Here is a 13,555-nt window from a genome sequence, read left to right on the forward strand (position 1 = left end):
GATCTTCTTAGGGGGAAGAAGAGAGAAAAAGAGAACATAAGAGAAGATAAGAAATCAGGTTTGGGATACCAATACCATATCTAGTGCTCAATAACACCAAGACTCTTGAAAACAACTCATATTCTTTACTTAATTCATCTCTAATTGATTGGGGGGTGTATTACATAAAAAGACCTTCTAAAATTCCTAACTTAACTTATAAAAGGACTCCTAATGACTCTAACATAATGAAATAAATAGGGGCAAGAGATCGCTGCCTGGTCGTGTAGCCCCTGCATCACCATGGGGGCCAATGGGAGCATGCCTAGTGGTATCAACATGGATGGGATTTTTGATTTCACAAGGAGTGGAACAATAATTTTGCGTACTCCTGTGTTTGGGCATAGGATCCATACGACCAGGCAACGTTCCTTTTTCCAATAAATAAACTCAAATAGAACTCTAGCTAGCTATTAGGTATTCTAATATGACTCAAATAGTCGACTTAACTACTAATCCTATGTACTAACTCTATCCCTACTTTATGGGCTTATAAATTCAACTCATTATAATGAAACCTAACAAAATAAAAGGCCCAACCTATAATATAACTACCCAAAGGTCAATTTCAAACCATTGGACTATAACTAACCAAAGGTCAATTTCAAACCATTGGACTGCCATCATTATAATGAAACCTTAGAAAATAAAAGGCCCAACCTATAATATAGCTATCCAAAGGTCAATTTCAGTCCATTGGACTGCCACCAAGACCTTATGGCCTTCCAAGCTTGCGCATAGGACTCTATATGGTATTAATGTCTAATCCAATTGCATGAAATGTGCAAGCTTTACAATTGACAACATAGTTGTCAAGGCGTCGCCTAGGCGTCCAAGCCGTAGTTTGAAAACTCACATTTCAGTTTCGTTTTGGTCAGATCGAGGCACACTAAAATGGAAATTGTTTTGCCGAAATAATGCTATTTTTGCTAGACAGTTTCTAGTTGGCCATTTCAGGGGGAAAATGGCCACATTAGGCATTGATACTTTAGGGAAACCTTATTTTAGCCTATATAAATATATGTAAATGTTCATATTGCAAAAGAAGTCACACAAAGTGGTGGTTTGGATTTGCACCTTGGTTGGCAGTATACGCCGAACCCTATCGTATACCTTGTGTAATATTGCTTGTTCTACACATTATTTTAGTACTAGAAGATAGAAAAGGCAAGTAAAACAAGTAAATTATGAACCATTAATGAAGAGACATAATATTGATTACTTAAATATGAAATAGTACAAAGTACATGTAATATAGACACCCAAGTCCCAATGATACAATTCTGTTTGCAAATACATGAGTACAAACTACAAATTGGACTCCTCAGGCCATTAGATGGCTAATACCATGAACCATGACAGATCGAGTCCACTCATGGACCGATGGAGCCGATGTGCATTTTCCTTCGACTGTGTGACAAATGCAGGCCAAAGATGACTATTAACGAAGTGGTCCGAAAAGATATGCGAAGAGTAGGGCTTGTAATGTAGAATAGGATAGGGGTCTAACCAAGTCTCAACTGCTGGAACTTTTAATCAAAGAACAACCATATAACCACAACAGAATAGCAAAACAAATAGATCAGAAATAAGAAGATCAGATCTGTAATCAGAATTTCGGATTCAGAAACTGGAGCTTAGGAGATCAGAAAGTAAACCAGAAGAAAGGACTAATCAGATGTTGGTATATGGTCATATCAGATCATAAATCATGAACACACATCCATAGAATCAGAAGCAAACAGATTAGTTCCATCGATTCTGGTCTTAGGTCTGAAAACAGAATAACAGCCACTATAGGACAGAATTGGGGGATCTTTGATAACTCAAAATCAGGTGGTCCAATAGGGTTGTAATTTTTACTCAGTCTCACACTAGGAGAGGTGCATCTTCGATCCAAATTTGAGCCTAATCAGATGGTTGGTCTGTCCAGTAGAGAGAAGGATTGGAGAGCAAGAAATTCTGGAATTTCTGGGCAGAACTTAAAGTTAAAATACCTGGTTCGATTGATCAGCAGTAAACCCTTGAAAAGAACATTGAAGAAGAAGAAGAAGAAGAAGAACACTTGAAAGGAACCTCTTGGGCTTCACACCGCAAAGAGTCAATTTGATCAAACACCAATTCCATCAGTCTTGATCAAACATAAGACAACTCTTCATGAAGAAGACAATAGCAACAACCATTAATTTTTTTTTTTATCAAAATCATCATAGCTTTAGGAGCATCCTTTTCTTTATTTATAATGTTGATGGGAGAGGGAATTACAAAATTGAAGGTTCCTCAAAAGGAAACCAAATATTGTTCTAATACAATAGTTAGTTACTAAAAACTGAAATTAGAAACTAACTGAAATAAAAAACTAGTTGAAAAAGGAAACTAACTACTAATAACTTTGACTCAATTAATAACTTGACTCCTAAGGAAACAAATATAACTCAAATCAAACCCAACTAAAAAGGAAACTAATGAAAATGGAAACTAACTAGTAATCCCGTACTCAATCTTAGAGCCCCATTTTAGACCCATAAAAGTGTTCTATTACACTCAAAACACATGGGATCAAAGGCCCAACATGTATGGAACCCAACCCTAGGCTTATTCCTAATAAAATAAGCCTATCTAGGAAACTAATTTGCATCAGCTTGACCCTTGTATGACTTTGGATAGTGTTTCGTGGAGGACGAGGACCCGTGTTGTCGACCCCCTATAGGGGGTGTTTCCATGATGCGTCTTTCTATACTGCTTTACCTTATTCTCTTATCCCCAAGTTTTTTCTTTTTAACCTCTCTTTTATGCTTCTTTACTTTCTAATTTCTATATCGGATCCATGTAGCCGACCCCATATAGTTGGGATAAGGTTATGGTTGTTGTTGTATGACAAATGCAGGCCACACCATAGTGTGATGGAAGAAATGCTCAATGCCATCTATTCTATGAGTGGATGGTGACAGTGTGCCAGTGTGACCACTAGAATGGGACTAGTTGGGGTCGTCATCATCCCTACTAGGTGCAAGCTTGAATGACTAAGGTGTTTGTGAGTGTATGCAACCCTCAGAAGCCATATACGCATTCACATCAGCACCCATCTGACTGGCTATCTTGGGGTCAAGCCTACCCCTAGCTTGATCCATCATCGACTCCCCTCTAACCCTCACCCACTCCACTATGGGATCCTCCTCCTCTGACCCTCTGAATCCATATACATCTACTCCACCTCATATCGTAGTGCACGTACACCAAGTCTGTCAAACATTTAGAAACCAATTGGTTTCGTCTCTTGTAGTGGGTGAGCGAAAACATACTCCAGTTTCGCTCACAGCCAAAGGCAGAACTTGTCTGGAAGAGCACCTTGATTGCTATCTTCCTCAATTCTTGTGTCACCCCCATATAACAACCGCCATTCAACTGCATTACATGCTTATAACAATAAGACATGTTATTTGCATTTCACTTTCACAAGTCTTAATACAGATGTAAGTAAGAGAATAAGACAATGAATTGTGTACCCCGACCAACCATTAGGGTGGGGGCTCCAAAACTCCCCTAAGACATCCTTGAAACTTTTAGTCTATATCCATTTTAAAGGAATTCGTCGGTCACACAACTCTCTGGACGCACCTCTCCACTTCATCCATCCCATTTTAATTCTCTGTGAAATATCATCATCTGTATCACCTTATTTATTTATGGTTTACCCTAGATATCTAAAATAGTTACTTTGTTGTATCTCTCTCCCCCCAATTTTCTCCATTTCGTTGTCCATCATAGTGTGACTAAAGTTACACATCATGTACTCCGTCTTCGTTCTACTTATCTAAAAACCTCTTGATTCCATCGTTGATCTTCTTAGCTCAAAATTGGCATTAATCACTGCTTTTGTCTCATTCACCAAAACAATATCATCAACAAAGAGCATACACCACGGAACCTCATCTTGGATGTCCCTGGTTAAATCATCCATGATAAGCTCTAACTAATTAGGGCTTAAAGGTAATCCTTGATGTAGCCCTTTGGGAATTCACTTCAATGCCATCCCATGGTTCTTACACTAGTCACCACATCCTCATACATATCTTTAATTATATCCACATATTTTCTCAACACCTCTTCTCTAGTTCATGCCATATTTACTCTCTAGGAGCTCTATTAAAGGATTTTTCTAGGTCAATAAAGATCCCTTCTTGATGCCCATAAACATAAAATATATAACTCAATGGCGTCTTGAAAATTATTGTAAAGAAAAAACTCAGTAAGTACACCTAGATGAAAGTTGAGTTATGGGCATCAACACTGTGAGGAATATATGCATTATTTTCTATTATTAGATTGTGGTGTTCGGAATTGGTTTGTCAAGTACATTTGCTTCTCACTTGGTATCGTTCGAAGATAAAGAGAGTTTTGGGGTACAAAATCTACTAAAATGTTGCCAGCTTAGGTAGAATGAATCTCTATCTTGGGAATAGGAAAAATTTAATTAAATTTGCATTTAGTAATTCAGTGGTTCATCACTTGTATAATTGAAGCACCTAAGGATGAAGAGAGAATCTTGAGCTTGGATAAAACAAAGGAAAAAAAAAAGGAGAGAGAAGGGAGAGAGGGAGAGAGAGAAGCTGTGGGCGCGGTGGCATATGCATGATCTATTGATCTTTTTTTTTTTTTTGTGAATGCAAAATTCATTACCAAAGAAGAGAGAAGGAATATACAAGGAGCACAAAGGGAAGGGTGAGAAGAAAAGAGAAAGGTGGGGTACGGTGGAGGTGGGCAGACCCCAAGAGACAACAATAAGCTTGTTCCAAGGGGAATCCTTTACAAGACGATGGGGGGAGCATGGCGAACTTAGAGCTAACATCAAAGAAGATGGCTTTCTGAATCTTATCAAAGGAACGTGAGTTGGACGTCTAATGTAAAGCTGGTTCACCTTAGCAGATAGGTCCAACAACAGGGTTGAAAATCATACTAGAAGCCCTCCAGCTGAGCAACAAAATGCCAGCAGCAAGTTGGAACAGATATGGCGGAAACAGGGTTTCAGTCAGAATTTAGGGTGAAAACCGGCGGTTGGGTTTTGGCTGGGCAGCAGGGGCTGGAACCCTGGTCAAGTGGCCTCCTTGAGGTGGCCTTTGAACCCTCCAAAGGGCCTTCAAAGATGTTGGACAGAACAAAAGAAAAGATCCCTGTCGATTTGGCCCAAAAACCCTGACAAGCTGAAATCCACCTTGGGGTTTTGGGCTGGTCTTCAAGCAAACTTCGATCTGTGTTTAGGTCTTCAAGTAGGATTAGATTTACCTCACAGTCACTCTCTCACAGAAAGCAAAAACATAATTTAGAAGAAGAAAGTAATTAAGATAGATGTGGGTGGGATTGGCTATCTCAGCCTGGGCATCTCACCCGTAGCTATCTCAGCCGTTGTACTTCTTCTCTCAGGAGTTTGGGAGCTAGCATTTGCTGCATAAACTTCTTTCATGCAATTGTAATTTGTGTTACAACAGCCTCTCTTTAAATAGAGGTCCAAAACTTACTAAATAACAACTTATTCTCAAATAGGAAACTAATCTAAAAGGAAACTGACACATGTTAGCAACTAGTTCCTAACTTGTTACTTGAGAAAACTTAAAAGCAACTAATAGGGAACTTCTAGAAAGAAAAACAACTTAAGTATCTTTGACCAGTCAAGACCATAAAGCAAAAAATCACAGCTGCACTTGGGATCGCAGGCCATAAGAGGAGCTTTTGGACAGCTGTAAATCAGGCTAATTTGTTGGCAACTGAGAAGGCTTCTAGAAATTCCAACAATTGGAAACCGGTATGCAATAAAAAGGGGCATCCTTTGCTGGTCGATGGTTGCTGGTCTGTCTTCTTCTTTCTCCTTCGATACTGAAGTCCAAGATGTGGATCTACATCAATGCCCATCTACAAAGATTGCACTCCATCAAAGAAGATGGCTTTCCAAATCTTACCGGCTGTATCACAAATAGAGCTACTTGCAAACGTTATGTCAACCCAAATCCACTCTCTCTAAAGGGGGAGAACTCATCTCCTGGAGGGCTTGCATTAGCGGAGGACCCACTTCCAAATAGAGGAAGTAAATGGACAAGAGAAGAAAATTGGTCAACATCTTCGATACCATTCCAATAGAGGTAGCAGGTAGAGGGGACCTAGATGTGTTTGCAGATTAGGAAAGATTGGGTGGGGAGGTAGTTGGAGAGAGCGTGTCAAACTGTGAAGGAGTGGTGGGGATGTGATCCTTAAACCAGACATTTTTACGCCAAGGGACTAAGGACCTTTGGATCTAACCAGATCCCAAGCAGATGAGGAACTAAAGAGGCTAGAGGACGAGCGAGTCCAAGAGACTTATTGTCCTCTCTGCTATGATGGCGAGGGGGAGCAAGGGGAGGGTAGATCAGACGTTTGAAGGTGGGGGAAAGGGGGAGACCAGACACCATTGCAGATAATGGAGGCAATTGGGGCATCTCTAGGCAGACTATAGGAGTAGAGGCACTCACCGCAAAAAGGAGAACACTTGAAGGATGCCAAGGGTTGAGCTAGATGGAGTTAGAAGAACCATCCCCAATGGAGGAGGAGATGGCCCCAAGAACTGTAGGTCTGGCTAAGAGGATTTTGCACCAAACCCAAGAAGCATCAATAGAGGGAGAGATATCCAAAGGGAGTCCTTCCGAAGGAGAGATGAGTATATCTAGGAGATATACTCTTTTGTTTAGAGGCAACCTTCCAAATAAGCTTGAGAATGCTGGAAACATTGACATACTTGATTCTTTGGAGCCCTAAACCATGTTCAAATTTGGTGAGACAAATAAAAGACCAACGAATAGGGTGGAGGAGTTTTGCAGAGTCAACCCCTTTCCAGAGAAAGGTGCTGAGGAGAGATTTCACAACCTTGATGGTAGATTGGGGAAGCACGAAGATGCTAGATCAATAAAGGTAACAAGGTTGGAGCACAAATTTGACAAGCTCAAGGCGCTCTGCAGAGGAGAGGAGCTTGCCTTTCTAAAGTTGGAGCCTTTTCTTTTCATAAGATCCAACATGGGGTGCAGTATTGCGCTGATAATCTTGCAGTGATAAGGGGGAGGCCGAGATATTTAACCGGGAGGGAGCCAAGGGCGAAATCAGTTAGCTCAAGGAGGTGAGCTTTGGTAGCATTAGAGACTCCGGCAAGAAGGAGATGGGATTTGAGGAGATTGATGCGGAGGCCAGACAGGGATTCAAAGAGGCGCAATGAAGACATGATTGACTCGATGAAGGGGGAATCAACTTTGAAGAAAATCATGAGATCGTCAGCAAAGGCAAGACGAGTGATATTGAGGGCTTTGCATTTTGGGGAGGGGGTAGATGAGGTGAAGGTCGGTGTTAGATTGGATGTATCAAGAGAAGACCTTAAGGGCAAGGGAGAAGAGCAAAGGGGAAAGGGGGCATCCTTGGCGAATGCCCTACTAAGGAGGAAAAATAGCCGGCAGGGCTGCCGTTGATGAGGATGGAGAATCGAGGGGACGAGATAGAGGAGTGAATCCAGTGAACAAAAATAGGAGGGAAAAACATTTGAAGCAAAATCTCGGAGATGAAACCCCATCTGATGGAATTGAAAGCTTTATAGATGTCAATATTGATAAGGGCAACATGGGATGAGGATTTCCTATCAAATCCTCTGACAATCTCATCACACAAGATAATGTTTTCAAAGATGCTCCTCCCAGCGATAAAAGCGGACTGGTTGGGACTAATAAGGGAATCAACAACAAGCTGGAGACGATTTGTGAGAATTATTAATATGAACTTGTAAAGAAGGTTGTAGAGGGAGATGGGCCTAAAATCAGTAATGTAGGACTGTATTTGACAACCAAACCAGACCCAAAACTGTAGGAAATTATAAACCAAAGAACAACCGAAATTCACCCAACAGTAGACAACACAACAGTCCAGTACTAGTCAACCAACAGTCCTTAAAACCCAGAATTATCAAACTCAGAATCTGAAATTTCGAGGGCAGAGTTACATTAACAAATAGGATATCCAATAACAGAAGTAGAGTATGGATAAAGTATGATCAAAGCCCAAACATCAATAAGATAGACAAATCAAATCAAATCAAAACTCAATTCTGGACAGCAGGTTCTGAAACCTGACCATCGATTCTAATAGTTCAGAAACTTCAGCAGCAGATGTTTAAGGAGCAAGTAACAAGTCTATATACTGATTAGAAGATCTTAATCCATCGAGAAAATATAAGCAACAACCAACCTCAACAGGAATCAGAAATTAGACAAGAAATTCTGGGCAGAATCCAATATAGGCTAGGATTGCAGATTGCAGATATCTGTCTCAAAAATGGATCGAGTCCCCTTCTTGCTGGTCCTAACAATCAACCAAAATCCCAAGGCCATCGGGTGGCCAGAACTTCAAATTAGACTAGGCCGACAGAATAGAAAACAGAGAGCTTAACCCAGAAATTTCTGCAGAAAAAGTTCAGATCACTTACCTGTTCTGCTGAAGAAGAGAACCAATAGTTAAGACCAGAAATAATACAACCACCCGGACTTCTCGCCGCAGAGTGTCGATCGGATCAAACACCAATCCCTAATCCTTGATCAAACACAAGGTATAGCCATGGAACAACCCAGCGGCAGCAGCGTGAAAGCCTTTTTTTTAATTTCAAAAATCGTGGGCCTATGTTCTATCCTCCTCTTTATTTATAATCATGATGGGGTTTACAAAAATTAGTAACTCAGAAATTACTAATTCTGGGTTACTAAAACTGATTACATGAGTTACTAAAAACTGAAACTGAAAAAGGAAACTAAATCTGATTGAAATTAGAAACTACTTAGAACAGAAATTAGAAACTAGTGTAAGTCTGAAAATAGAAACTAATTTAGAAACTTCAATAAGAAACTAATAACCCCATCAACAGCCCAAATCGTGGGCTGATTTGGACCAGATCTGGTCGACCCAGTCAGCCACTTGGGTCGACCTTGGTCTTGGTCCTTCTCTTATAGACCCTTGTCAGTGCTGCATCAATCAGACATGGAGGATGTTCCCTCTTTCTTGGGGATGAGGCAAAGGAAGGTGTGATTCACTCCTTTGATTTGATTGTGGTCAAAGAAGAAGCTTCTAACGGCCTTGATGAGGTTTCCAATGATGATGTCCCAACAGGAGGAGAAGAAACCCGTATTGAAACCATGCTTTGTTGGATTTATGGAAGTGGACAGAAAACAAGTCAGAGTGGATGCATATTACATATTGTCATATGCATGATCTATTAATTGTATGCGTTGCAACAATTTTTTTTTTTTTTTTTTTTTTTTAAGTTTTGCTTAGTGCTTGTTATTATTGATTTTCTGTATTTGATGTTAAAGTTTTGTGGATTAGAATAATATTCTGTCACTTATTGTCACATCTGCTTGATTAGATACACAAAAGCCTTGGAAGTCATAAAAAAGCTTCACAAGGAGCAGGCTCAAGAGATAAAAACATACAAGCTGAAGCTGGAGAATCTTCAAACCTTGAAAGATGCTGCATATAAGGTTCTTTTTCTTTTGGTGTTGGGGGGCCATTCTCTTACCAAGAGTTTTTGGTGGGGGAGAGTAATACAAAACAGTTGGCTTTGATAATATCTTTGTATCTTATCTTTATTATGTTTCTCATTCTATGATTTTGAGTTTGTTTTAGTCACGCCTGTGTGATTAGTAATGAATGCTGATGAGGTCGATCTTGTTGTAATGGTGTTTGTTTGAGCTTCTCATCATCCTGGTGAGGTCCTTGGGGTACTTTTTTTTGCACTGCTGTTTGTTACTTTTGAGAGGCCCAAAAGGTTAGGACTAGAATTCTAAAATTTTGTTTGAATTGGTTGTTGAATTGAACTGAAGGAAGTTTTTTTTTTTTTTTTTTTTTTTTTTTTTTTAAACGTTGCTGCAACTTTGAAAGTTATTTTTAACTGATTGGTATCACAGTAGTGCATCTACTGGAAAGAGCTGCTGAAACTTATTTGTAATAATAGTATCTTGTTCACTCATATAGGAAAATGTACTAAATTCTGTTTTAATTAATTTTATAGTTGCTATATTTGGGTAATTAGTTGGGGATTTCTTACCATTTTACAATTGCAGATTTACATGGTCCCCATGTGTCCACCCCTAGACAGGGAGACTCACTTACTGCTTATGCAAATATTAGACTTAATTCAATTTACTGGGCGTTTGAGGTCAAATAACTTGAGGTCTAGATTGGTGTGAGTTTGTATTTAATTGTATAAGTCCAACTGGGGAATGCTGTTTAAGTGCGTTTTGTTTCTTATATACAGGAGAAATTCTCCTCCCTGCTGTACCGTCTTGTTAAAGCTTGATGATTATTAAACCAGAAAACTAGAGTACGAGGAAAAACAAAATCTATGCCTTCATTATTTGATGGTGGAAGTTCAAGGAAATGGAAGGAACAATAAATGAGTTCTGTTATGAATATTTGCCGAGTTTGCTGTGTTATTCAGATGATTTCAATTTAGTTTGGTGAAAAAATTCAATAAAATCAGAAATAATGTGAATGCATAGAATTTCAATAAGAGACATGTATCCTTGAAACCTGAGAAGAATTTAAATTCTAGATGATTCAAATCACTTAGTGGCTGTGATGCAGAATTTCAGGAAGAGGAGAAGATGGGCCTGTTGTTTTGGGTTTGGTTCAGTTTCTTGGGTCAAACTGTACCTATGGTTCAAGATTGGGTCAAGTTAGGCTTAATTTTGAATGTCCAATGGGTTAAATGGGCCATGATATTTTTGGGTTTACTATTGTAATGGGCCAATTATATAAGCCCAAATAGGAGGGGTTTGAGGCCTATATGGGATTAAGTGATTATTTTCAATTGTACAGTAGTCTAGAACATGATTTAAAATATCGATACACAATACCGATATGGATCAGACCAGATATGCCTGGATTGGGCTGAAATAATGGGAAAATGCACTTTTTTGTATGGGACCTTTTATCTGAAAAAATAATAAAAATTTTCAAAAAATTGTAAAATCAAAATGAAAAAAAAAAGAAAGAATTTTTTCCTGTGTGAAATACAACAAAAATCACAATACATGTGTAATTTTTTTTGTAAAAAAGCAAAAAAAATGTTAATCCATAAAATGTGATTTCTTTAATAGAAGATTACTGTAAATGAAACCACAAAGGTAAATAAGTGCGTTTAAAAGAAATGAAAAACTGATTTTTTTGGTGTAAATTGCTCAAAAAATACAACCAATATTACAATAAATGTGTTAAAAATCAAAAAATTTGTAAAAAAGTCAGAAAAAAAATATATTGATGAAAAAAATGATATAAAAAGTAGAGCATAAATTTACCTACTCACATACATTATGTATTTTAACAAATGAGAAACTTAAAAAAAGTAGCGCAAAAAAGTTAATAATACCATGATGCAATCACCATAATAAAATATACATAGCTATTATCCCACAAGTACAAAAGTAATCATATTACAAATTTTCTATCATCCCTAAAGTACAGTGTTTATCATCCCACAAGTACAAATTACCCTCAACTCATCATCATCACTAATTGCGTAACAATTTCAGCTTGTATTCCGCAACGACAATTAGAGTCTAGTTTATTGTTGTGGATCAAGTATCAAACCTCTTAAAATTTCACCATAAAATAGAAGGCATTTAATCTAAATAAAATTGTTTGTACAACCGTTAGTCATCATCATCCCCTCGGCATGGGTATTGCTTCTGGAACTCTACTGGAGCTGGGAACAACTACTAGAAGAAAGATGGAATGCTACTCCTAGTAGTCTAACTAATGTCTCCAATAGTTAGATTCCAACTATGAATCCGTTGACTACTGTATCTATGCGAATGGAGGCTCAAACTTGGAAGTGTAAGCATACTGTGGTGAATAGAAGGGCTCTGGTGGATAGGTGGGTTGAGGAGGATACTTGAAAATCCCTAGCATGATCCGTGATCCTGGTCTGTGTGGCAGATGTTGCTCTATAATCACTAGCTCAAATGTTAGGGGAACAACTCGCTCTTTCATCAAGTTGGCCCTCTCCTTTATCCACTCAAAAGCTGTCCTCTCTTTAATAGTTGCAGACCGCTGAAATGGTCCCCCAACACCTCCTGCAGTGTGAGAAGGCCCAGTGTTGTTGGAAATGGATCTCTGACTACTTCTCATCTCATTAGTCTAAAAAAGTGGCCATGCTGGGATGTACAATGTCCTCCATCTAACTCTTATCATCTCTGTGTGTGTAAGCGTGCCCGCCTCCAGCAGCCAAATCCTCATACTCACGGTCCCTCGTCTAATCAATGGGTCCACTACCCTATCCCCTTGTAGCCTCCATCTGGGGCTCCGCTTGTCCTGCCTGTTTCTTACGGCAACTCTCCTCACACTTAGATGGTCTTGAAACTACCACCTCACCTCGGTTGGGACTTTGGGTGATTTCAGACTACCTAAGGGTAACAACCCAATAAGGTCCATTACAAGCTCCAACAAATACTTACAACAGATCAGATTAGACAGAGAAGAACAAATCTGAGTACAAAGAAATTAGGTCAAATTACTAGTAATCAAGAACTCGCATAACAAGGCTTAAGGAATCCTAATAATGGGGTTGAGTGGAGCACATTGTTGTCAAGTTGTCGCCTAGGCGTCCAGGAGGCCTAGCTGGAGTTTGAGCGACTGTCGCCTTACTGCAAATCGCAGCACATATTTATGTCAAATATGTTGTTTCATTGACTTAAGATATTATTTATAAATAAGCAAATACCCCCTATCAATAAAAATCAAATTCTAAAAGGATAAAAAGTCGACCCCTTTGTACAAGAACAAAAACTGAATTTTTGGTTGTACGGGTGATTTTCAAACTTTCAAATGCTGAAGTTTTTTTTCAATTCTGAAAATTTCATGATTCTTATCATGGTAGAACATTCCTAAAAACCAAAAGTCCGGTAAAATAATATTTTGTTTTGATATCCATAAAATTATTTTCATTTAGTCGATTTTTACAACATCCACACACTTTAAAATAAGTTTGACCGGAACATAGTTTCTGCTATGTCTGTGTTCTATTATAGAAACATCTCTTCTTTGTTTATTTTCTTTGAATCACAAATTACTGATGCACTTACTATTTTAGTTCGTCTGAGTTTCCTAATCTGATTTCTTGTTTCTACGTTGGAACCTGACTTGCTAATTTTGCTTCCAATTGCTATTTCCCAATAGTTACTAAATCTTGGCTGTCTAATTCTAAATCTGTGAGTTGCTATTTTGATAATAACTAATTTTGGCAGCTTGCTATTTTCTGAGTTTCTAAATCAAGGAAGCTTTGCTAACTTCTGGTTTCGATTTTGAGTCCCTAATCTCTACAATCCTGGATTTTCATTAGGTTTCTTAACCCTAATCCTTAGGTGGTTAGAATACCCCATTAGACTCAGACTGTATTTTTGAACCATTCAGTTGTTTTGTGTAGCTCCCCCACCACCCCAACACACCCCCCCCACCCCAAAAA

The 13,555-nt window shown here is 38.7% G+C and overlaps 1 protein-coding gene across 5 annotated transcripts in view; it reads left to right on the plus strand.

The window, feature by feature from the left end:
* The window catches only part of LOC122088485 (DNA repair protein RAD50), a 59,389-nt gene that overhangs the window by 4,766 nt on the left and 41,068 nt on the right, over positions 1-13,555 (plus strand). For all 5 annotated transcript variants that reach the window (XR_006143077.1, XR_006143076.1, XM_042657765.1 and 2 more), the window contains exon 5: positions 9,458-9,572. Coding sequence is in view for 3 of the 5 variants with exons in the window: in XM_042657765.1 (XP_042513699.1) it covers positions 9,458-9,572 (115 nt within the window). In the remaining 2 variants the exon portion in view is untranslated. The remainder of the gene's footprint in view (positions 1-9,457; positions 9,573-13,555) is intronic.

This window comes from Macadamia integrifolia, chromosome 9 (assembly GCF_013358625.1).
Source record: "Macadamia integrifolia cultivar HAES 741 chromosome 9, SCU_Mint_v3, whole genome shotgun sequence".
Classification (NCBI taxonomy): domain Eukaryota; kingdom Viridiplantae; phylum Streptophyta; class Magnoliopsida; order Proteales; family Proteaceae; genus Macadamia; species Macadamia integrifolia.